The 25,878-nt window shown below is 41.5% G+C and overlaps 1 protein-coding gene across 4 annotated transcripts in view; it reads left to right on the top strand.

Moving 5' to 3' along the window:
• Cln3 (CLN3 lysosomal/endosomal transmembrane protein, battenin) overlaps nt 1-24,778 on the top strand; it is an 84,947-nt gene extending 60,169 nt beyond the window's left edge. For 3 of the 4 annotated variants that reach the window (XM_065437970.2, XM_065437969.2, XM_065437968.2), the window contains 14 exons: nt 3,875-3,920; nt 5,417-5,504; nt 5,571-5,627; nt 7,868-7,941; nt 9,238-9,323; nt 9,951-10,023; nt 10,731-10,762; nt 12,381-12,489; nt 13,253-13,406; nt 15,070-15,138; nt 15,224-15,279; nt 15,387-15,480; nt 16,734-16,874; nt 20,538-24,778. In XM_065437970.2, the coding sequence (XP_065294042.1) occupies nt 5,454-5,504; nt 5,571-5,627; nt 7,868-7,941; nt 9,238-9,323; nt 9,951-10,023; nt 10,731-10,762; nt 12,381-12,489; nt 13,253-13,406; nt 15,070-15,138; nt 15,224-15,279; nt 15,387-15,480; nt 16,734-16,874; nt 20,538-20,660 (1,119 nt within the window). In that variant the 5' untranslated portion in view covers nt 3,875-3,920; nt 5,417-5,453 and the 3' untranslated portion in view covers nt 20,661-24,778. Of the gene's footprint in view, nt 1-2,553; nt 2,704-2,776; nt 2,841-3,874; nt 3,921-5,416; nt 5,505-5,570; nt 5,628-7,867; nt 7,942-9,237; nt 9,324-9,950; nt 10,024-10,730; nt 10,763-12,380; nt 12,490-13,252; nt 13,407-15,069; nt 15,139-15,223; nt 15,280-15,386; nt 15,481-16,733; nt 16,875-20,537 lie in introns of those variants that run through there. The other variant, XM_070526307.1, reaches the window with a different exon arrangement.
• Nucleotides 24,779-25,878: the final 1,100 nt, after the last annotated feature.

Below are 25,878 nucleotides of genomic sequence, written 5' to 3'. Positions count from 1 at the left end.
GAGGATGATGTCGTGAAGCAGGAATTCGGCAACATTTGCGGTGGAACTGGTCGGCAATGCCTGTTTGATGGCATATCATGTCATGTAATCAGTAGCTATGGCGATCCACTTGTTCCCCGAAAGAGAAGTAAAAAATGGCCCAACTAGATCAAGGCCGATGCGGTAGAATGGACTAGTCGGAATGTCTATAGGCTGAAGTGGGCCGGCAGGCCGCAAGGATGAACGCTTGTGACATTGGCAGGACTTGCAACCAGAAATGTACCGGCACATTGAACAGTAGAGGCCTGGCCAAAAGAATTGACGGCGCTCGCGGTCGTATGTACAGGATACTCCGTGGTGAGCGGCTGTTGGGGCATCGTGGAGTAGAAGAGTAGAACGGAGGGTTGTAGGTACTATGACCAGAAGCTTGGGACTGTCGGAGTTGATATCGTGACGGTAGAGAATAGGTGGAGGGACAGGTCGGCAGGATTAGAACACAGACAATTGATGATGGACCGCAAGTTTACATCGCTGAGCTGTTGATTGTCCAGCTGTATATCCTGAGTGCAAATCAATAGATGAGAAGTAGGTAGACCCGTGAAGACAGTTGAAGGCGTCATCAATCCAGGGTAGTGGGTAAACATCCTTAAATGTGACTTTGTTGAAGTGCCGATAGTCGATGCAGAAATGCGAGCTGCCGTCCTTCTTTTTTACTAGGATGACAGGTGATGCCTAGGGACTACAGGAAGGTTCAATGACATTTTTGGTGAGCATCTTGTCGACCTCGCACTGAATCACTTGCGCTCCGCATAGGACACACAATAGGGACATCGTCGGATGGGCCTGGCGTCTCCATTATGAATCCGGTGAGTTACGACGGATGCCTGGCCCAACAGGGGGTCATCAAGGTCAAAGATGTTGCGATAGGACATCAGCAGGTGCTGGAGATCAGCAGCATGTGCTGGGATGAGGTCAGGTGCTATCTTATTGTCAAAACTGACATCGGTTGAACTGGATGAAGAGGTGGCCATAGGAGAAGATGAAGAATCATCTGCAGCGAATACATTGGCCAGAGCCATGCCTATCGGGATAATTTGCGTGCACCGGCTAAAGGATGGGCAGTGATGCTGTGTTATTAGTGATGGTAATGAGGTTGGGGAACGGTAATATTTCGGGTCAATAGGACATATGAAATTGGATTTAACAAGTAATCACCATCGGAAATGGAAGGTAGGGAAGTCAAGTTCACGTACATGACAGCTTGAGGTTGCAGTCGAACGTGATCGAGGGAGCACGAACGCGGTTGATGTGGGGGTGGAGCGTAAGAGTGAAGATGCAGGTTTAATAAACAACACCACTTCCACAATCGAACAGGGTGGAATGGGCTGATAGAAAGTCCATGCCGAGGATGAGCTCATGGGAGCATTGCTTGAGCACAGCAACTAGTACAGTCATGGAGTGGTCGGCGACACTGATAAGTACTGAGCATACCCCAAGGACAGTAAGTGTTCCACCATTGGCAACACGGATGGTAGACAAAATGGGTGGTGTGAGCACCTTCAAGTGATGACGAAGCTCTGAACACATCACAGATATCTGTGCACCCGTGTCCACGAGAGCAGCGACATGTGCACCGTCGACTTTAACGTCTATTAGCTTATGTCCAGTCGGCAATACGATCAGAGGATTTTACTGACAGGTCGTCAATGTAGCGTCACCTCTGAGGGCTGCATCATCTAGTTTTCCAAAGGCAGATGTTGAATCGGTGATGACGGGTGGCGGAAATGAGGCAAGCGAGGTGACGGGCGACAAGAGAATGGAAAATGAGGCTGGTGTCCAAGCGGAGATGGTGACCGTCGATATGACTTGGTGGGAGCGTTGTTGCTGGTGGTATGCGATTGTGCAAAGTGAGGTTCGAAATGGTCAGGATTGCTCTCAGGGCAACGGTTATGAGCATAGGGTGCATGAGGAGGCCAAGACCAATGGCTGTTGCAATAGCGTGCAACGTGACCTATACGATGGCAGCTAAAGCCAATAGGCTGGTCATCGGTAGTCCTCCATTCGGCCGGATTGCAATGACCTAGCGGGGGCCTTGGGCCGTAAGCATAGGAGACTTGGAGATGGTCATTTGGGCGTAAAGAAGTGATGGCACATACAGAGTCCAAGCCAACACTGGACAGCTCCTGATGAATGATGGCTTGGACAAGTGGTATCATCGGAGACATAGACTCAACGGCACGGGAGCACATAGAAGCAGTAGACATGGCCTCAATTTCGTGTCACACAATCTTGGTGACATGCTCCGCAGTGAGTGGTACCTGTGGTGCAGGTACACGTTCGCATGACGATGTTGCTGTTGTATTAGACAGTCGCTTGAACTGCTGAGCAATGCATAGGCTTTTGTAATTCTCAAAGCACTTGCACTCCCGTATGGTGGAGTTGACCGTGTTGCAGTCCTTGCAAATGAGCAGATTGAATGGATCATCTACTATTTTTAAAACATGTCCCACTTTGTCTGACTCCGTCATGTCATCTTCTGCCTTGCGACAAAAGGCCAGCACATCCTGTATATAAGAAAGATAGGACTGTATGGATTTTTCACCTTCTTCACCACGGCCGTACGACCAGTGGCCTTTTCAAACAGATCACGCATCTTTTGCTTGCAAGAATCCCAACTTCCGTTTTCAGCTTCATGATTCCCGAACCAGACCTTTGCTGTTCCTTGTAAGTAAAATATAACATTCGCCAGCATGACCGTATCATCCCATTGGTTCTTTTTATTTACACGCTCGTATAGGGCCAACCAGTTGTCAGTATCGACGTCATCGGCTTTGGAAAACATGCCCGGATCTCTTTGCTGCGTAAGGACAACCATTGATGTTGTTGCCGCTGAGGAAAAGGTCACCTCTTGTGCCATCGTGGAAAAATCCAAGCGACGGTCGCTGTGGAGCTCTGTCATAACGCATTATTACCCTGCACTTCCATCAAAAATGTGGCATAGATAAAGATTAGGGAAAATTATATTTACAAGATATATACACAGAAGTCACAGCCAAGATGGCAGAATAACCACAAACTATGAACGAGCTCTTTCAGTTGTTCTCTTCGTCTTCCTGCTAAGCACCTTCATCAGAATGCGCGAATGGCGTGTAACATTGTCTACATTGTTATTTGTAAAGGATCCTGCAGTAAAAATTTCGGGCATTTCTGGTCATGTTTCAAGATAACAATGTGGCACGGAGGGGTTTACCTAATATAGTATTGTAATGGCCATGTAAGAAATAAAATTGGACAGTGTAGAGCAAATTATAAAAATAAGAAAATTAAAATTATGTTTACATGGTTGCCCTTAATTGTCTTTGGTTCAATCAGGTTGGCTCACAATGTTGCACATTTTAAAAGACTCCTGTGGCATAGCCTAAAAATGCAAAATTTGGTGTTTTAAATAAATGCAACAAATGCACGTGCATTGATGATGTGTAGTGTTTTACGGTGCAAGGGCCAGTTATGGCCGGAGAGCATCATGACACGTGGTAATGTTAACAAGTATTGCGGATAGCATGGACAATGAATTCTCATGGTGTATGTGACATGGCTGTAAAAGGTACGATTCCTTGCTCATTTTCTTCTGTCATGATAAGATTAGATGATCTTATATTTAAGGAATAAAGTGCTGTGTTTCATTTGCACTTAGATGTAAATGACATTTTTAGCAAAAACTGCCATTGCAACATGTCAACTTTGTATTACACTATTTAAAAATTCTGTTCTAAAGTATGACTAGGCAGTACTTAAACTACAATAAAAATGTATTTGCTGCTGTCATTTACATTGCAGTCACCTTGGCTGTAAATGACCATTGAGGTAATGATGATCCTTTCATTTCATACCACAGATCATGGAAACAAGCTGAGACGCACACGCAACCTTGTTGGCTTTTGGTAATGCCTTCTTTCCTTTCCATAATAAGCTTAACAGAGGTAATGTTGTGAGAGGTGGTGTGTTGTATAATTGCATAGTTGTGAACTTACTTTGCTGTTGCTTAGAGTGTGTACACTGCCTGTTTAGCAGGGTTGCTTATAGTCACATGGTATTTATTGAAAGCTTCTTGCAAAGTTTTTACTGAAATGAACACGTGAGTGAAGGTTATGCTTTGTACATTTAAGATTGTAATGTGGCTTTTTTCACATAAAGCGATATTGTTGACTGTTACGACTCTTTCTAAGATATATTATGCGCAATGCCTTTTCAGAGTTAAAAAAGCCACATATCAGAAGTGCATTTGTGACACCATAACTGCCTTCTCAGGTGTGTTGGCACGTGTACATGTACTGAAAGATATGTTCCAAATAACCTATGCTTATATAGCAAGCCCTGAGACAGCCTTTTGTCCCAGTTGGTCCTTCTTTAATTTTTTTTCTCATATTATTTACTCCTCAGTAGGCCCTTTTCTAAATTTAATTCTGTTGAGCTTTACAGGCTGTTTCCTGCCACTGTGGCTACGTCCGAGTTAGAGAATGCTAGGTGGTCAAAATTAAGCTAGAGCCCTTCACTATCACATCTCTCATAGCCCCCCATATGTTACTCTGGTACATTAAAACACATCAATCAATCTAAGAGTCTTAAGAAATAAGCCAAAACTTTTCTTCATTTACGAGTGTACTTCACTTTGCACATTGGCTCAGTTGATGGTGGCATTGATCATTGCTGTTTAAGTGAATGTGCATTATGAAACTGTGCATGCTAAAATTAACTGTCCCATATAATGTTGTGGCAGGAGCCCTGTTACCATGCATACCATTCCATTTCATAAAATTTGCCAGTAGTTCAAACACATGATAATTAGAGCAGTTTCTTCGCTCCAATTAGCTTGGAACATCATGGTGCAGAAAAGCTAGCTTCACAATTAGAAGAAAAGGGTCTGTTGTGGTTTGGCAAAGCAACTTTATTTTGCACTCACTCCATCACTGGTTGTAGTGTTGGCAACTCCTGAGCACTTAAAAAAAGTAATGCAATATGGCACTAAATCACTTAGTGACATGAACATATGGATTTATTTTTCACCACCATTGGAGTGCATTTATTGCGCTTTAGTGGGTCCGACCTCCAAGGAAAATCGGTGGACGGTTGTACAGCGAGATTCTTGTAAACACCAGTTCAAGTGTTTACGAGAATTCAGGTGTTTACGAGAAACACCTGTTCAGGTGTTTTAGACAAAAAGACTAAAATAATTTTGTTGGCTATTGAAAGTACTCCCAGTAAGAAAACATATAACCTAAAAGCTAGGCAAATTTCTTGCTTAATTGTTTTTAAGCAACGCTTGAACCTACAGGTCCTTAGAGCTGCAAACATTGCGCGCAGACATGACTTATTGCACAGACATAAATGTGCAACTTCTTACACATTGTTTATGTGTGCCCTAATGCCTTTGTTTCAGGTTGTTGGGACTCTGTAACAATTATGCTTATGTTGTCATGCTCAGCGCAGCATTCGACATCCTCAATAAAGAAGTCGGCCCTCATAATGTAAGAACTGCATGACTGTACAGGGTGCCCCCGTTCAATCTCTAATTACCTGTTGTGCTCACACAGGTCACGGTAGATCCGCATCCACCCAACACTACAAGATGCAATCCAACATCCACAGGAGTAAGACTCTTTTATTGTTACGAATGCCTGCAGTTTTGTGGTTCTACACTAGTAAACTAGGAACAGATCGGACATTGTCGTCTGGATGCACTAATCTACTGCCTGGAGTATAATGACGTGTACCTATTTATCCTTTTCTCGGGGACTGCAGTTCACCCACTAACAACTTAGTTCTTGCTCAGCAAAAGACACATCTGCATGATTTGGAACTTGCTCAGATGTTATCGTTGATTCCATGTGTTGTGTATGTTCTCGCCGAACTTGTGTAATCAGATTGTGTGCACAACACTAATTGTGTAGTACCTTCTTGAAGGCAGGTGGGCACCAGGGATTATCCTGCAACCTTTGACAAGTTGTATAAAAGCCGACATGCTTGATCCACAGATCAGATTTTCGGTGATCACAGACTGTGCTTAACTGTTGCTTGTTTTTTTATGGGCACATCCAGTAAAGAGTTACTTTCTTGATTCACAGTTTTCGCTCCTTTGCTCTTCACCGTCACTAAACATGACAGTAATGTGTTTATTATTATAATGTGTATATATAAGGAATTTCCTTCTTCTTTCTTCGTCACAGCAGTGTTGGCATTCATACAGCCGTGCATACTTTCTTTCTTTCGGCTTCAAACAAGCTTGTAGGTTGTTGAATTAACATATTTAAGGCGTATTTCTTTATTGTATTACCATGCGATGCAAAAGCTGGTGTTATTTAGGCTCTAGTTTCCATCATTTTATGGCATTAATAGTATTGCATACAAAAATAAGCTCTTATAATCTAAAAGATACTCATGCTTATTCTAGTGGAACAGGGGCACATGGGAATACAGAGACTTGAAACGATCAATCGTTGTTGAACAAAAGATGTTCCTGGAGCCCTTGTTTCGACATGTGAACTGATGAAGACAAGACCCCTGACAAAATCTTGTCAGATCACTGCTAATCATTATGCATGCTTAGTGTCACTTGGAAAGCATATCCTACATTTAGCGACATGCATTCTTAAATATATCACAGTATATTTATAGATTACAAAGTACGCAACAAATTGAACTGCGTGTGAATGTAAAACATTTAATAACTATTTTAAAGAAACGTTATACAGCTAGCATGCAATACAGCTGAACTGCAAGGAACAGTAGAAGTAGTTGTAATGTGCTTCGTCAATTAATCCATGCCAAAGTAGAAGAATCCATGCACTACCCGTGTTTCCCATGGTCGCTGGATGGTTTTATAAGAAATGCTGTGTTCGTGGTGACCCTTATGTGTGCTCTTCTATGTCATATATTTATGGATTGCATGTTACTGGGTATGACAAGAAGGTCATGCATGTCAATTAGCTGTCCCAGACATACTCCAACGTTTGTGCCAGTCAATTGCTCAGTGTACTGTATTCATTTTCCTTTTTTACGTCAACATCGGATGGCTTGTGATAAGCGGTATTCTATTGGAGTTCCATAATTGGCACCAAGAGAGGGGAATTGCAATTGAGGACAGCAGAGAACTAGGTGGTGGGATGAAATTAGAAAATGTTCAGGCATAAGATGTGGTCAACTGGTGCACTGTTGGGGTAATTGCAGTAACGCTGGGCGAGGCCTTTGTCCTGCAGTGGACATAAATAAGCTGCTGCTGGTGATGATGACAATGACTCCCTGCATTGTAAATTCTAGTAACATACCTCTTGTACTTTGGCATTTAGAAAACTGTTCCATAAGCTGTCCCATTTCATAGCCTTTTCTAATAAAAGAAGTGTCCTTGAACCACCAACTCAAGTGTACGCACAATAAAACCTTTTGTTGGTGGTGAGCGCTCGTCCTTATGTTCTTTTCTTGTCCGTGTTTTTCCAGCACTCTTTCACCATGAAAACTCTTCCAGCTGTTGGGTGTGAAAACTGGCTTTATGCAAAAGCAAATAGTATCGAATCACGTTCACACGAGCTTACTGTTCATTATATTCTGGTATGGTGCATGCAGCAATATTATTTAGGATTAGTTTATTCCATCAAACACAGCTACAGTTTGTTCGTCACCCATGCAGTTTACTATACTGTCGGATCGATTTCTTATGCAGTAAACATTGGCAATAAAATTATATGTGTCCCTGTTATTTCTGTCGTTTGATGGCAGCTCTTGCTCCAGCCTTACCTTTAGGTTTCTATGCAGATTGAGTACTGAGTGACGTGTAGAACAGTGTTCTTGTAACCAAAGGGTAAACTGTGACTTCTGCAATGTTTCACTTTTCAAGGCAATCCTACTTGCGGATATCCTGCCTGCTCTATTTATCAAGCTCACTGCTCCTTTTATCAGCATAAATACAAGGTATGGTCATGTTGAAGAACTAGTACGTAAGTTCATAATTTACTCCTTTTACAGTATTTATGGTGATGAATTGCACAAATGGCTTGCCTTTTGTGTCGGCGTTTGTCTTGTGAAAAAATTGTGTTCAGCTTGAATAGCCTTATGGAAAGATTGTGTATTCCTGAAATAATTAAGCTCCACAGGACATTGTCAAAGAGATGTCTAGCTTGCAGGATTGCAATCATAACCTTATAAGAAAGTATTCTTTGCAGCAGGCTACACAGTGTGGTGCAGAAGGAACGTGCTAACTCGTAGGTATGTGGTTGTACATACACAGTTAAAAAAAATTTGAGATTGAGTGTGCTACCTGACTTTGCAGGTGCAGCACAATCTCAGTGATACATATTCAACAAAAAATTTGCAGGGAAACCTATCTTATTTCAAAAATTGTATAAGTATCGCATCATGTGAATGGGTTACATTCAGCACTGATTACAATGAGCATATTTCAAGAGCTTATATGCAGTGTCCGTGCAGTTCACATGACCGTTTGAACTTTCTTGTAGTAAAGTTTAATTATGTGTTATGCTTTTGTTTTAGTTTGCGCCTGCCATGTAGTGTTATTGCCTTGTATGTGACAGCTTATTACTGCTACTACTACTACTATTAATTGTTGTTGTACTGCTTTGCCTTAGACTTCCCTTTCTGTTCTTGCAATATTGTGTGAAGCCTGGCCCCTCCCATTTTATATACCCTCGGCAGATGGTCTTCGAGGCATCTTGAATAACTGAACTAATAAATCAGTAAACAAGCTTGGAAAAATCGTCAGAATCGGGAAGACATATTGTGGACCTTACAGCATATAAAACACAATTTATGCTTTCCTAAACTAAGCAAGAGTATCTACATTGACCAGTCACGCTGAACTAACCATCTCATTTGGCGTGGCTGTCCTGACTTGATTCCTTTGGTATTTACTATTTACTCAAACTGGACTACAGTGAGCCAAGCTGTGATTGCAGAAATGCCTCAACCATTGTGATTGTGCAAACCATATAAATTTTAGTTCCTGCTTAAGGGCTTGTTTGAGGCACGAAACAATGGCTGAGTCTTACTCACCCTTATTAAGTCGTGCCCTGCATACTTAAGTTGATGGCAGCCTTGTGCCAACTGCGCTATGAACAAAGAACTTGTAAAGGCTCCAAAACATAATTAACTTTTGACCTGGTCTTGATTAAACCTAACTCTATAACTGGGCACCATGATGGGACAAATACAAACCTTGACTGCACCACTCTGCATTTTTTCTACTGCCAGCATTCAAGTTGCCACAGTTGTCCTGCTGTCCTGTTCAAGTTTTTTAATAACTTCTTTTACTATAGCCAAATGGATGTCCTTCCTTGGTAAGTGAATCCTGAATGCCTTGCATGGCTTATCTGTTCGCAACAGTATTGAAAATATTTTTCAGTGCAAATATTGTTACTAAGCACTATGTGTGTGTGTGTGATGCATTTCATTGTATGACACTGCTACTTGTTTTCTTGCAAGCGTGTTTGTGTATTCATTCAGCTTATTGTTATCCAAGGTATGTGTAATGAATCAAAATATTAAACATAAATTTCTTTTCTTTACAAGCACGCTTTTATTTTGAGTTTAACTATTGCAAATATGTAGTGCTTGCAATTATAAATATATGTAGCATTACTTTCTCAATACTAATGCTGGTCTTTCTTTTTTTGCAAAGGTGTCTCTCTGTAAGTAAGTGCTTTCTTTTTTGTGGCATGTAAAATTTGTGTAAACTACATGTTGCTGCAGTACTTACATATATCATCTATAATTATTATGGTGCACACATTTGTTACTATTTAAGTTCTCTTTTGCATGCTGCTGTTACTATATTGTTTGCACTATGCTGCTTTCTAAGGTAGAATATAAGCTGCAATGTGGGCTATTGAACTGATTTTTATCCCTGCTTCTTGTTTGTTGTCTTATCACTGAAGTTGAGCTGTATACTGCTGAATCTACCGCAGGTGTTGTCTGCGCAGCCCTGGGAAGTGGCCTGGGCGAAATTACTTTCCTCGCCTACTCTTCTCACTTTGATACGTAAGTTTAATCCTTTATCACAACATGGCACTGGGATGACTATCTACATCACCACTGCCACTACTTTCATCATTATCATCATCACCAAGTACACCACAGTATGGTGTGGTCAACAATGGTCAAACAAGTGATGTCTCATGTTCGAGCTAGAATTTCGACAAGGGGACCTGCCTGTCAGATCAACAAATGATGAAGTCAAGTCTTCTTGTCGAAACGGCTCCAGCCTGTTGCATTCCTTGTCTGATCGCTCTTGATCAATTAGTCATCATCCATCTATGTACCTCTGCATTGTTTAAATTACTGCAGTATTAAGGCATTGCCCGGTGACCTTCAGTTGCCCCAGCCCTGCACGTTCACTGAATTCATACTGTGCCTACAAATTCCCATAACTCGTCTCTCCATCTAATCATCAGTAGCCCTTGACTGCATTTCCCTTCCCTTGGCGACCGTTTTGTTACTCTAGTGGACCACCAGTTTCAGCTGTTCCACTTGCTACATGGCATGCCTAACTGCACTTCTCCCTCACCCTTAATAAACTGTAGAACATCATTTGTCTGCACTTGCTACCTGATTCACATTGCCTTTCACATGCCTTTCACATTCACATACTTTACATGCCTACCATTTACCATTCTAATCACTATGTGCCAGACTATAAAGAATGGCAACAAGGTCTGTTTGCTCTCATGTATTCTTCTCTCCTGCAGGAATGTGATATCGACGTGGTCGTCAGGCACAGGTACGCTCACTTTTTGATGTACAGCTGCATTCACTACATTGCATCATTCTAGAACATATTTTTGAGCACAGCTCTTAGGTACCTGTTCCTGGGTCGAGCATTGGCGTCCCTCGGCATGACCGTGCGAATGTACTCATGCTACTGCTCACGCGTTCGTTGTCGTCTTCTTCCACAGCTGGCTCTGATGCCGCTCATCATGTTCCCATACTCCCCATCCCTCTGTGAAGGCAATGATGGTACCGTCCCACTGCCAGTCGGTTCGGTGATTTCGGTGTTAAATTCTTTGCCTCAATATTTCGCAAAATGGAAACGTGTATCAAACTGCGCTCAAATTTCGCATTAGAAAGTATCGTAATCGTCGGACACTTCTTTATGCTTCCCATTAAACCATTGCTTCGTAAACTTTGTTTTTCACCACTTCATTGAAAAAATATTGTGAAGCATACTGCTAGTTTATTGGAATACCTCAATTCTCCCACCAATGCCAGGTTTTTCAGTTTTAAAAGATGAATACAGTAGCTCGAACAATTGACATTTGAAGTTTTACTTGATATTGTATGCTTGTGTTGGGTCTGAAGCTGTTACAGGAAGGAAAAGAAATTGTGGATAGTGAGAAGACCCTTCCCATAGGAGCTAAGGGAGTTTGTTCGCAACATAAGTTTTGCAAACACAGACCAAAGCCTGGATGTCACACTAATCTCAGATTGCAGGATTCATGTGGATTCTATGCATGTGACATGAAGCTTTCAGTGTTAGTCAAAGTTAGTGAGGCGCAGTTCATGACATATTCGCCTTGTAGGGTACTTTCGCGACACCATGGCCTTTCCTAAATGTGTTATTCTTAATGGCAGTTACCCAATGTATGAGAAGCACTGCTTTAAATTGACTAAGTGCTTATAAGTAGTCATGCTTAATGAGTGCATAAGCAATGATAATATAATTACAGTAAACCAGTGTTAAACTGGTTTACTGTAACCATATTATCATTCTCTAGAATAGAAACATTGATGCATTGGAAGTATTTACTATGTTGGACAAGTGTAACTCGAACAAATTTGGTCTGTCTGGAATCATCTCTACTTTCATTGCTGCTTCACTACTACATGTAATGTCAGAATGACTTTGGCTTGCATACTTAATTCGTAGTCCATTTTGTTCTTGCTGACTAGATGGGTAGTAGTGCAAGCTAGCACACCTGTGGAACCTGGATTAGTACTGACAATAAAATAATAATATCTACTTGACACTAACATTCATGTTTCCATTGTTTGAAATAGCGCACCATTCAGGAATGTGTTATGTTGTACTTGTTCCTGAACGGTGCCCGTGAACATTGTATTGTAGTCTTCGCAATAAATATTACGACCAGATGTAATGTCTTGCTATTTTGACGGTTAGCTACAAGGTGGGCACACAATTCGAATGAGGCAGTGATTTGGCAGGGGCAATTTTCTTCATTCATCTGCAGCAGGATATCTTATTCTAAAATATTTTAGAAAAGAATAGGGTATAGGTGCATTAAATACTGGTGTACCTGTGTGCTGTTGCCGTTTGTGCATAGAAAGTTGTTGGGCCTCCGATATATCGCATTGTAACCCTTTGCCCTTATGTGGACCAGGCGGTGCTGGTGTACTTGGTGCCTTTTCCTACGCGGCCATGGCGTCGGTCCTGAAACCCGAGACAACCCTCCTTGTTATGCTGTGTGTGCCAGTGCTGCTTGCAATAAGGCAAGTGCAACCAACACCACATATTGTTTATAGACTACTAGCAGCAAAAGAAATAAAACTGCAGAGAACAAATTATTTTCAAGGTTTTAGAACTTTACTACACGCTTCCCTCACATAAATAGATGATGCTTACCCAGTATGAATGTTCCAAGACACTTGTAAAATATTGTAATTTGATACTATAGTTGGTCTCGAAATGCTATACCTCTCATCAAAGAAATTATTGTGATGCTATGACACCGCAATATTTGCTGGCGTCATGTAGCAATGAGGGTGCGGGTGATTATGTTGTTTACAAAACAGAAAGAAATTAAAAGGGCTGCATGCCTTTCATGTGGCTGCACTTGCATGTGCCATGCATAAATCTATGCACTTTTATAAATTCAAATGACAGGTGTACAGCACAGGATTTACTCTGACTGGCAAGTATATTTATTTGTGGCCACATGAAGCACTGACATTCGCAGACACTCCATTGCCCAATAGCCAATATACTAAGTTAAAAAATAAAGCACACATCTTGCACATTTCTTTTTCTCTATCTCAGTAGCATTGAAGTGTTTCTCGAAATATTCTGCTTCTTCTTTCTAAGTTCCTTGTTATTTCCTGCTCTCTATGATGCACCCACCTAGCTCACCAAGTGGCGTACACATAACCTGGCGCTCGTTAATCAGTACATAGACACCATTTGACGTTCTGCTAGTAGCTAGCATCCTGTCAGCAAGAGTGCGGCAGGTCGGTGACCTGGTTCCTTGTCGCGCAGTTTCTGGGGAATTCTGGTCCACCCAAAGATTCGCACACGGCAGCCTGTCGATGTGGCTGTGCACGATGAGGAGCCGCTCCTCCTGAGCTGCAGTCGCTGCTCTGAAGATGGGAACACTACGCTCACTTTTATTCAAAAGCTCAAGCTCATCAAGGTAAGTCAAGCTGAAACCAGTGAATAATGTACGAGGGCATGAAGTGCTGACAGATTTTTATGAAGCATGTGATTGTCTTTGACCACGTAACATTTTCTTTGAGAAAGAGGGAGGCCTAAGAAATCGAAACTTATAAATATGGTGCTTTCTAGCGCAAAAACTTGAGAAAAAGAAAAGAGAAAGCCAAAAAGAAAAAGCATCATGTTAAGCAAACACCAACTCGCCCAAGACGAAGCCATCCGAAAGCCATAAAGCATGAAAAAAAAAATTGTCTCCGCTCCACACTGTAAGGTGGTTGGACAGCGAAGCTGTAAACAACAGTTAGAATGCTTACCCATTGCGACATAGGCTGAAATTATTCACGTGGCAACATTCACATGCACTTTACCTATTTATTAGCCTAAATCTTTTCAACAGCCTGCGACTTGTCTTGCACCACTACGTTGTGCACCTACAAAGAGTGGACCAGACAGAAGAGAAATTTACCGTGCCTCGTGTGCACGCTGCTCTTCAGGGGTCCTCACTGTACGTGGCCTTCCCATAGCACTGTCACAACTCAAATCAATAGCTTCACGGGCTATTCTTTTACGTATTAAAGTGTAGTTACGTCACTTCCTGCTTCGTATGCCGCAGTCAAGTTGCCATTGCCATGGCAGCTTTCGCAACAGTAATCTTTACAGGGAAGCATCTGCGGGGAGCACTACGTGCTTCACATTGCATGTGGGTGCAGGAGCACCTTATCATCAATTGTGTGGTTCGGATGCTTGTTTTGAGCTTGTTCTTTATTGAAATGTATGCTGTTCTATATGTTGTATGAGTGATTCCAAAGAATGTATGCACTCTTCCCTTCATTCTGCCATTGCATGTGGGGGCTGTGATCCATTGATGATGATAGTTTTCTGTCAACATTACGCCCAGAAAAAATCCCAGAACCCTTGCCATAGACACATTTACTGTAAAAAAATAGGGTCTGCTTCCTCATTCTCTGTTCTTGTTGCCAAGTATAGAAGTGTCTTGAGTGTATTCCTCAAAGATTTTTTTGACTAGTGCTATATTTTTTGTGTCTTTCTGGTGTGGAATAGTGTGTTGACAACATGATAGGATCCTGTTGCCTTCTTTTAACTTTTTCTGGGCTGCAATGATTCCTGTAGAAATTGCAATGTTCTGCAAAAAAACATCTGACGTAGAGAAAAACTGACAACACAGCTATTCTCAGAAATGTGAGTGTCAGCAACGCTAAATAAAGATAGTTTGTCGACTTTTTGCCGCATAAAGATATGGCTCTCTCTGATATTTCCCAAATGTACATGCACCGCATTACACTGAGGTTAAGCCTCTGTGCTGTGTCTGTGGAGCCTGCCACCTAATGTGTGTCACCTGCCTTGGGTAGGAAAAAAATGGTGCTCAAATAATCTGCGACCATATTTCACATCATTTCAAAGCAATTAGTCAGTAAACCTCTACATGCTACCTGAAGGTGTCAATGTTGTTGCCGTATTCAACACCCTCGTTATGTAATTAATAGGAAGAAAGGGGGTTAACCGAGGAGCCCGATTTTTATTAATCATAAGAAGCCAACAAAGACACCAAGGACCAAGTGTGTTACACATGCCTTTTGGTGCCTCATATTGAACCTCAAAATTTTGCGCTGCTTTGATTCCAGCCACTGCTCAGATTCATGATTCCACTTGGGTTTGTCTACTTTGCGGAATACTTCATAAACCAAGGGCTGGTATGCATTGATATTTCTTTCTTTGAGCCTTTTCAGCATGATAGATAGGAGCGCAGTGTTTATTACATCCATTGTTCTATTACAGCTCGAGCTAATAGTGTTTAGAAACACAAAGCTTACTCACAAGGAGCAATATAGATGGTGAGTACCCAGCTGCATTTTCATTGCTTGGGCGCTGTGAAAAGAATCAGGTCACTGCTTTGTGCTTGACACATACACTGTCTCCATGTGGTACGTGTTTGTTTCAGGCTACAAGTTATTTACCAAGTTGGTGTGCTCATTTCGCGGTCTTCCGTAAATATTATACAAATACGAAAGCTGTGGCTGCTCCCAATATTGCAGGTTAGTAAGTAGCATCTCATTAGTGCTAGTGACTGGCATTAGCCAATACCAACAAGTGTGTGTAAGGTTGTGGTGTCTTTATCATAACCTGTCTATTGGAGCATTGCCTCCAGTTGTCTACCGGGTATGCTGTTCTAGAGTACATGTACATGTTCAAACATGTTTGCCATTGCAATAATCAGTGTATGATAGTGTTGCCAGACCAGGTTACTTATGAAAATACCATTTAACATTGCACCGCAGCTTTGGCTGCAACTTTTACCTCTGATTTATTTGTGCTTTTTTGGGCAAGTAACACTTCAGGTCCATATTTGCTTATTTTAGCAATATGCATAAGAAACGCCATCTGCTGCCTCATCTTTTCTCGTGCCCACATATACGGAAAGCTGATGGAGCTCAGTGCCATGCCAGTATTTTCTTTAAAAGCCTTGTTCTTTGTTGTCGCAGCTTCCGAATGGGAGGGAAACTGCGCAGCACTGTCATTGGCAGCTGAAGGATGTGTCTTGTGTGCGAACGTTCTTTAAATTGTTTGGTTACTGATGGGTTTCTTATGCTAAATATAAGCCAAATATACTATATAGGGTTTTCATTTGTCACACGCGTACACACGTATATTTTAGCAGCAAATGTGCTAGTCTTTATTTTCTTGCTAAAAAGTAGTGTCACAAGTTTATTGACCATGAAATCTGAGAAATTGTTGAATTTCAAGCGGTTTGTCGTTGTAACCAGTAAAACCGTGCAACATTGTTGTTCACATATGCTAGTACAGGCAAGAAATCAAAGTACTATCAGGTTGTGTGCCCAGGCTTTGGAAATATTATTCACCTTTTTCTAAAATCCCATGGTCTGTAAATTTTATATGCATACTGTATCGGATAACTTGCCCTGACATCATTCTTTGTTAGGGCAGCAGGCAATTTCTGATAAATATATAAACGCTCTTTGCAAACAAAACTTCGAGCAATAGTGCTATGCATGTGGTAAATATATTTGGTTAGTAGTAAGTAAAGAAACAAGCATGATTTGTAAAGAGACAAGCATGAAGCACTTAAATTTTGCTATTCCATTCACGTAAGATGATGGCTGTAATCAGGTACTGTAAGGCAAAACATAAAGGCCAACTGGTCGTTGCCAGTAACTGACAGTCATCTTTAACTTGTTTTGCAATAGGCTATACCTGTCAAGGTGTACTGTTCCGGTGCGCATGTTAATGTGAACTTATGTGGTGGTTATTGTCTCCTCTAATCTCATAGTTCGCCAATGTGGCCTTCATCTTTTCGGAGGCCTATCTCCTCTTCCTGCCAAGCTTCTGGATAGTAGTCGTCGTCGTCTTATACGAAGGTCTTCTCGGTGGTGCTGCATACGTCAACACTTTCTACCGCATATCGAAGGACGTGAGTTCATAGACCTTTGCTCGGCAAACATTCACCACTCCTTGAGCAGCTGTATGCAGAGAGATTGCATGCCGCAGAAAACTGTCGCTATGAAACTCTGTGTCGCACTGCGAATTGCAATAGGTGTTGCTTCAAACGCTTCACGTGGAGGATGTCTGCAAAACTTCCAATGAAGGGAAGAACTGTGCAACAATCAGTGAAATGGAGAATGATAGGGTGAGCACAAGGAGATTGAAAGATGGGGGCATGAATGGGAGAGAGGTTTTTATGACAGTGAAAAAACCAGAACACAAAGAGCTGATATTTTAGTTGGGATTAAAGGTAAGAAACGGAGTTCAGCAAGTCACGTAACACACAAAATAGACATCCGCTGGCTTGTCGAAGTGTCACAGTGGGTACCAATGGAATGAGAAAGCACTTGAGTGCAACACAATCAGATTAATGACGAGATAAAAGAATTGGCAGGCATAAGCTGAATTTGAGTGAGACAGGACAGCAATTAGGGAGAAAGGTGACATCTCATATGAAGTTTTAATCTCTTCGTCAACTCTGATTTCCCTGTTCAAGAACATCTAAAATGCAGGAAAGTTCTCATTTGACAGCTCCTGAAATAATTTCAATTAAACTTGTTGCGTGTAAAACCAGAAGTTGAATTCTACTGACTGTTTAAAAAATTGTGAGTTAAGGCCTCAGATATTTATGAAAAAATGCCAAAAAATATGTCGAAAAAATTTGGAGGATGCTTAAGCTTCGCCTTTAACAGTGGAATGCAATAGCATTCAAAGATCTCCAACTACTTCTCACGCCTCCCAGCGACTGCAGCGTATGTAATCATGTTTACCAGGAAATGCTCGCGGCGAATGCTATGCATAAAGGTGGGCTTTCTGTTAGAAACGTGGCCTCTTGTATTGGCTGTGTTGCGGTGGATAGGAGCGCCATTTGGAAGTGTTCCAAAGAAACGGGCTCGCTACTTCGTGGCTTCCGAGATATTAGCACGCCAACGCTGCACATGGTGGATTCCATGGCCAGTCTATGTATGGTAGAAACGCCGAAAAGGCTTTTTTAAAAGTTTCGCATGACATAATTATGTTTTCTAGTTTATTCAAATTACAATCTGACGCGATAATGTCTGTAGGTTGTGTGTAAGTTGTACTTTACGATTTTTCTACATATTTTAGCTTCAGAAATTCAATTAGTTCACTAACTTCCTTGTGCCACATGGAGGACCTGGGTATGGATGGTTCGAAAAGCTTTTTTGCCGAAATGACGTCCGACATCGGCCACCGACGCTGGATTTTCTGTGACACAGGCCCCTTAAAGGGTCCCTTCCCTCACCAGGCTCCTCAGAAAATTTTGGTTATTCACTGAAAGTTGTTATGTGCCCTCTAGGGAGCATTTTCCCACAAAAATTTTTCAAATCAGCTCATTAATAGCCGAGATAGAGATATTTCAGTGCCACAAACTCATGACTTCAGGAGGCGAGCGCCACTGCATAGCGAGACACTCTCTCCACTTAGCCCGTCCAGCCTCCGCAAGCGAAATTCCTTCCCTGCATTATTCCCATATGGGACGTCAAGGGTCGCACGATGCCTTCGTCATGGGTTCTGCCTTCATCTTTTTTTCTCTTCCCTTTCTTTTTTTTCGGTGCTGTCCACAAGCTGTCCTTTTGTCTGGTTTCACATAGCACACGATTTTGTGCGTTGTGCACAGGGATACATGACTAGCGGTACAATTCAGTGCTACACGAATACTGAGGCAGAACAAGCGGATCGCAGAGCATGATCACGCGCTCGAACAAGGTAGAAAGTGGCATAGTTTCAGTACCTGCGCATGTGAGTGCATGACCGCGCGAACAAGCAGACGAAGTGGAAGTACATCTCTCTTGCTTCAGTGTGAAGTAAAACAAAAAACATGCAGACATTCTGTTTGTGTGTTAGCACACGATTTTGTGCGTTGTGCACAGGGACACATGACTAGCGGTACAATTCAGTGCTACACGAATACTGAGGCAGAACAAGCGGATCGCAGAGCATGATCACGCGCTCGAACAAGGTAGAAAGTGGCATAGTTTCAGTACCTGCGCATGTGAGTGCATGACCGCGCGAACAAGCAGACGAAGTGGAAGTACATCTCTCTTGCTTCAGTGTGAAGTAAAACAAAAAACATGCAGACATTCTGTTTGTGTGTTTTATTATTTCTCTCACCTTCAGTTCGTCAATTCAAGCAAAAGATCACACAAATAACAGATGTTGCCTTGAATAATTCTCGAAGTCCTGTGTCACCACGAGCAACATCACACTGAGGACCCGAGTATGTAGGTGCAGGGCCGCGAGTGCGTCACTGTCCAGCTTGGAGTGCGGTCGCCGCGATGGAAAGGGAAAACGGGGTTTGGATTGAAATTGCAGACCTTTCTGCAGCACGTAGCGATGCAATTCTCTGCAAACACGATCGCCGGTGCGCATTGTATGCTCTGCGCTTGTCAGATCAAACTGGCCAGACCTGGTGAGGGGATCTTTAATGCTATCGCATAATACCAAAAGAATTGAAACAGTATGCTTACAACTCCAGTACCCTGCACCAAAAACAGCTATCACAATCCCGTAAACTGTAGCTATTAGAATGTACATAGAAGGCAAATCGTGATGCAGTAAGTAGTTCACAGTTCAGGAGAAAGAGTGGGTTATATTGTTTACTTAAATTTTCTAAAAGTCCTGCTAAAATATTTGCATATTTGACTGTGGTGTATTATATTACCTTAATTTGTTGGCTTCAAAAGTCCTAACTGTTCCAGTTCTCAGGGATTCCAATAGTTCCCATCGTGGAGTTGTAAACTTGACCGTTTCTTTTTTAAAATGATTTACAGTGATTTTTTAAATATGTTGAAAACATAAATAAAATATTTGCTCCAAATTACTGGCAAATTACAAGTTCCTCTTTTTAAATGCTACGAGCCACATAAAATTCGATGAAGTGAAACACAGGCAATGTGATTTCTCCATATTTATGTATGTACATATCTCCGAGAGGTCTTTACTTCCATTAAAGGGACACTAAAATTAAACACTAGCTCAGTTTGTACTGATAAAATATTCTTTGAACACTCTATTGTCATTAATTTTGTAATACTAATATGTTGATTATTCAAAAATAAAAAGTCAAAGTTCCATTTTCTGAATTTCGTGCGGAGAATGGAATACCGGTATATCAGTGCGACAATGTGAACTTCAAGTTAATCATTCATGTTTGGGCCATGTTAGCTTAGCAGAAGTTTACAAAACCTGCCATGTTCAATCCTTGGCTCTGTTAGAACACAGTCCAGTCCATTTTTACCAATGAACAGTTAACTAGGCCTTAGCAGGTGCCATCAGAATTCACGACGTCATGGCAAGCTGGTGCGGAAACTTAAAGGTGGCGGTGCCGCCCGTCTTTTCTTTTTGCACCTTTCTTAGCTTACCAAGTATCTTCTTTTGATGAGAGTGTTGTTTATGGTATTGTAGAGGGGTAATTTAATAATACAGGTGAAATCATTTTTCTCATTCGTGCCTCTATGAGAATGCTCGCTTTGAAGCACCTAAATGTGCTGCTTGATTACCCATTGCTACCAGCTGCTACCACCTCTAGGCTATTGTCTGATTCCCCAGTCTTTATTTCTCCTTTTCCTAGGTGGCGCCTCAAAATAGAGAATTTTCTCTGTGCATTGCATCACTGGCAGACAGCACAGGCATAGCCTTGGCAGGTGCGATCGCACTTCCAGTCCACGATGCAATGTGCCTTTTGAACTACTGACCCGAGGACCACCAGCAGCACTGTGATTGTTGTCATGTTATAACTGCACAGCTAAGTTGAAAGACATGTTAAAAAGCTAGAGATGGACACACTCATAGAAACGTGAATGATGGCGATGAAAATTACAATTATTTGCATCATTCACGGTTTCATGTTTTTGTGTTCATCATTTAGCAGTAATCACGTCCTTGAATGCTTGCCAATTAGGGTGAAAATATGCTGTTCTGACGACTACAGTAAAACCTCATTGCCATTGGCAGAAGTATCAAATGAGCTAATCAGTGTGCATTCATGTCATTATTGCACTATGTGGTGACACGCGCAAAATGCACATGCTATAACACAGCTGGATGAAGCAGTGCAAACTACCATGTAGTGATACATAAATGCAAATGTTCTCTCTTCCACTTGAAACACACCAGTTGGTGACTTGTGCTTAATTTTGCCCAGTTGTATTTTCTTAGCCTGTCATCTTGTGTATTAACCACATAATGCAACAGTAACATGTCACTCTGAAAAATAATCTATAAATAGACTTCATTCAGAAAAATGTATCCTGGATCCTGGCCAATGGGTCTAAATTGTATAATCTAGTATAATGGAGTAGTGTCACTGCTGTCCTTTGCAGCTATGCAATTAGGAAAATTTTGCTTTGCAGTAATGTAGCAGTGAGGTTCTGCTGTATTGTGTAGTGACTTTTGAAAATGTGGTGTGATGCTGCTATGTTTAGCATAGGAATGAAATACAGTTAAACCTCGATATAACGAAGTATTTAACTTTTGATAACCTTTTGTCATAGAACACCATGTGTCTATAACTGCAATATAACGAAGTCTGTGTGCAATTTCAACATAGCAAAATTTCGCTTCCGCCGCAAAGGAATGCCGAGACAATAAATGGAAACTTCCACGGACGCAGTTGGTCAACTGATTGACTTACAAGCGGCTGCTTGCTAACGCACCTCTCAAGTTGCGCACGGTGCGACAAGAAAGAGCGACTGCCGAAGTGGAGCTGCATCATGTTCTCTATAAAGACCAAGTGCGATAAGATCCTATCGCGCCTCGCGCACTTTGTGCTATAGGTGCGAGCAAAAGTGTGCGAGGGTAGTGGCTTCAGGAGTGCCGCCTTCCCATGCAAGTAAAGGGAAAAAGGGGGAGGGGACCGAGCTCACAATAATGCGATCAAGCGCGTGCAAGGGATGAGGGTAAGTTGGCGCATGTCGCGATTTCTGGCGTGCATCTCGGCCGTAGCTGCGCATAACTTTAAGTGCAGCTGAGCACATATGCAGCTGCGCACCCTGCTTCAGAGATAATCTACCTCGTGTGCAAAGAGTAGGCATGCCAAAATTGTGTGGCATCATGTAAGCTGTCATCCCGCGCATTTAGTATTGGAGGTTGCGTAATCTCGAATTTTGGTGACCTGTTGGAGCGAGAGGCAGATGAAGCATTCGCTTCCCCCTGCCGGCGGTTTTCATGACAGTTTCGCCCCAGTGCGGGCGATGCTATCAGTTGTGGGGCCTAAGTGCATGCACAAGCACGACTGGCTTCGCTTAATTCATACCTCCGATGTGAATATATTGTTGACGTGGCATGAAACCGTTTCATTCGTCGCTGACTCTCAAATTCATCAAAATGAATTGTTTTCTCATTCAGATTTGCTTTCTTTTCGATTGCTAAATAATCCAGAAAATTCTTTGGCCCCTTTTTGTGTAAGAAAAATTTATTGGCGACTGCACTTATTTGCATAAAAGGTTGAATTTCAATACAAGCTAATTTTCGATATAACAAAGCAAATTGCCGGTTTGCAGTTGTGAATAAGTGCCTTGTCCTGTCCACTCTCTTCATTCTTGCCTTTGTGCACTTTTACAGTTTCAAGATGCAAGTAAACCAACTAGCCCAGTTGTCCATCAATTCTGTTGCAAGCAGCCACTTTTAATTCAACCATTTGACCATCTGCGTCCACTGAAGCTTCCATTTATTGTCTCGGCGTTTCATTGCGGCAGAAGCGAAATTTTTTTATATTGAAATTGCATACAAACACACTTCCTTAAATTGAGGTTTTAAATACACGGTTGTTCTACAGACAAGAGGTTGTGAAAAGTTAACTACTTCCTTATATTGAGAATTTTGTTATATTGAAGTTCGTCATATCGTGGTTTAACTGTAAATCTAAATTTGGAACAGTGCAGTCAATGTAAAAAATTAATGGGAAGTGTGTTCCAAGAAAAAGACAAGCTGCAGCACAGTTTTAGTGTGCAACCAGTCAAACAGTACAACACTACTTCAGCACGCATACGTTAGCACAGGCAGCAATTTGAATTCTTGGCTCCCATGCCCAGGCTCAAGAAATATTCAACTCTTCAGGTTAGCTTTTGATACCGTGCGTTCACCTTCCTAAATATTGCAGTGAAGACTTTTTTGGAAGACTTTTGGTTTCGTTCAGCATTTTATGACTGCTCTTGTTCGTATTGTAATACAGCATAATCATTGCAGAACAATGAAGTACTGCAGCCCCACTTTAGCATTAAAGGGACTGGCAACCAATTTTCGTGGTACCTATTCTTTTTAATGCAATGGAAAGCGTGCCGGTCAGAGTGTCTAATCATGAAGTGGTAATGCAGAAAATGTTATGGAACATTTTTTATCCGAGTTCGATCTGCATTGAGGATGTAGTCGTTCACAGGAAGCATGCTGAAAACGATGACAGGTGAGTGCGATAGCGATTATATGCCGGCATTAGTGGGAGGCAGACGACAAGTATGGCAGTTACTTTGAAAAAGCATTATTTTGTTTATAAAGTCGATGTTCCTCCTGGGATTCATGTTTTCCAAAGTGTTAAAGTATTTCTGTGATAATAGCTTCGTGTTTTTGTGGTTTCCTGTCGAACTACTTTGGTATATAACCAGCCAAACGAAACGACCCTTTTACCTGGGATACGCAGTTCAGCGTCTTGCTGTAGCGATGCGTGCGCTTTTGATTTCCGAAGCATAGAATAAAGCGCAAGTACCTAATAAAATGGCAACTGCAATTTTAGGGAATAATTATGTTGTACTAAATAACAGCCAACTTATGTACACTAATCTCATAAACTACATCCGAAGCACCAAGATTTCACCGCCAGGCCTAGTCGCTTACTGGTTTTTGAGACTTTCTTTGTCAATTTAAAATTGTAATTCCTACTTAAATTGCAAACAGTGTGCTGGGTTCTATCTCTATAAATCATAGTAATTTCATTTCCATCAACATCTCGCAGCACATTCTGGCCAGTTGCCATTCTCTTTAACATTCCAGAGTTTGAAAATTTTACGAATTGTGCATGAGTGTTTGTCATAGCACGACGTTGAGATGGGCATTTTTGTAATGTGCTTACAGTATGGTCCACTCTTAAAGGGAACACTAAATCAATATTCCAGTGTTGATCATCGCTCAATTTTGACATGACTGCCTCAGCAATAATTTCTTACCTGTATACGTATATATCATTAAAATAATTTGGTGCTTCCTTTGAGTGTACAATACTGTATGTATGCTTATAGTTTGCCTTCTTTGTTTTGTGTGGTGCTGAATATTGCTGGTCTTAATGCTGACTTGCATTGGGGGTGCCCACATAACATACTTAATGTGTCCACTCTTTGTAGTCATGTAACACCAATGTCTGTTGACGAGCAAGAATGATGTGTGGGAGAGGTTTGTACAAGTGAAAGAAAGAATTGTTTAGGCCATTATGAGCAGATGTAAACTTTTTCAGGTATGTCTTCATGGTAGTGTTTCTTTGGACCAGTGCTTAGTTATTTGGGACACCATCATTGTGATGGGTGGTACTCTTAATGTGGCCCAATGTATACATGTTTTACTGATATTGGATTAACTGCGACCTGAAATGTCATTGTGGTAACACTAGCTCATTATATGCACATTGTAACTACAGTCACTCAAGCCATGATTTGCCTTCATGTTTAGCTTTTTTTTTCTGCATTGTTTTCTTCGACCAACCTTTCAACATTGCTGCATGTGGTATTCTGTTTTTGCTAAATATGGCAGTGTCATGTAATCAAATGTCGTTGCATAAAACCCAAGGTATACTATACCAAATAATTAAATACTGAAAACGCAATGCCAGTATGGTTGCTCATGCTTCATTTCATTGGATGTTTCACTCCTACCGTGAAACCATAAGTTTGCGATCTTGTCTCGTAGCGATTAGAAAAATACCGTTGAACTAGTCTGTGGGCTGTTTATAAACTTAATCATTCAACGATTATGTGGAAGTACACACTTTGCATGCTAACATTCACAAAAAGAATGGAATTGTCAGCCAGTCATTGTGCCTCCAAGGTGCACTTGTGCAGCGAACTCGGAAGCCATGGCTAATGACTTGGCTTGGCGCAGCTACAATAACTTCCATGGCTCACTATTACTCATGCAGTGAAATTCTGTGCAGCACCTGAAACTGATGTTGAGCACAGCTGAACTAACAGATTGCTGATTTATTCTAACCAGTTTCTGTGCTGATAGACATCCAGATACAATGAATGCACCTTTGCTTCAGATCCTATCTTGTTATGCTAAGTTGGATTCTACCAAAATGCACTGCTCTTTTAATGACACTACATGGCTTAAGCCTAAATGAATGGAATAGTGGCAAAGGACCAGTATTGATGAAAATTAGCAATCTGGCTGTTGATATATTTGTCATTTACCTTCACTGTACTGTCTTGCTGTCCTTGTAGTTTATGTGCAAACTTGGGCCTCCAGTCCTTGTCAACTTTAGAAACACCAGTTTGACTCGTGCGAACTCAGACATGAAGAAGCAGTAATGTTTGTTTTAATTATCTGCATTTCAAAAAAATGCACAAGTTATGCCTCCTACGATCCACTTCTATTAAAGCAGTAGAACCTGCCGTAAAATGGAGATGCTGAGTGATTTGAAGTCTGAATGCTTTGCAGCTTTTCCCAAAAAGTGAAGCAGCACGTATACATTGTATGAAAGGAGCACCACAAAACCAGTGCTCTCATTCTACACTTGACCTATAAATTTAACGCCCTTGGTCGTGGACGAAGCAGACATAGAAAGGTATATTTAAGGTCTCATCAGAAAGATGTGTGCACCATATTGGAGAGCACATATAAGTGGCGGTGCTTAGGCATTTTCGTTGAAGCATGGTGGTTTCTTTAATGATGAAATCATTAAAATTTAGTACATTTGTGTTGTAGCATAT

The sequence above is a fragment of the Dermacentor albipictus genome, chromosome 9 (assembly GCF_038994185.2).
Source record: "Dermacentor albipictus isolate Rhodes 1998 colony chromosome 9, USDA_Dalb.pri_finalv2, whole genome shotgun sequence".
Classification (NCBI taxonomy): Eukaryota; Metazoa; Arthropoda; class Arachnida; order Ixodida; family Ixodidae; genus Dermacentor; species Dermacentor albipictus.
The sequence above is the reverse complement of the archived record's forward strand: the minus strand, read 5'-3'. Positions and strand labels throughout refer to the sequence as shown.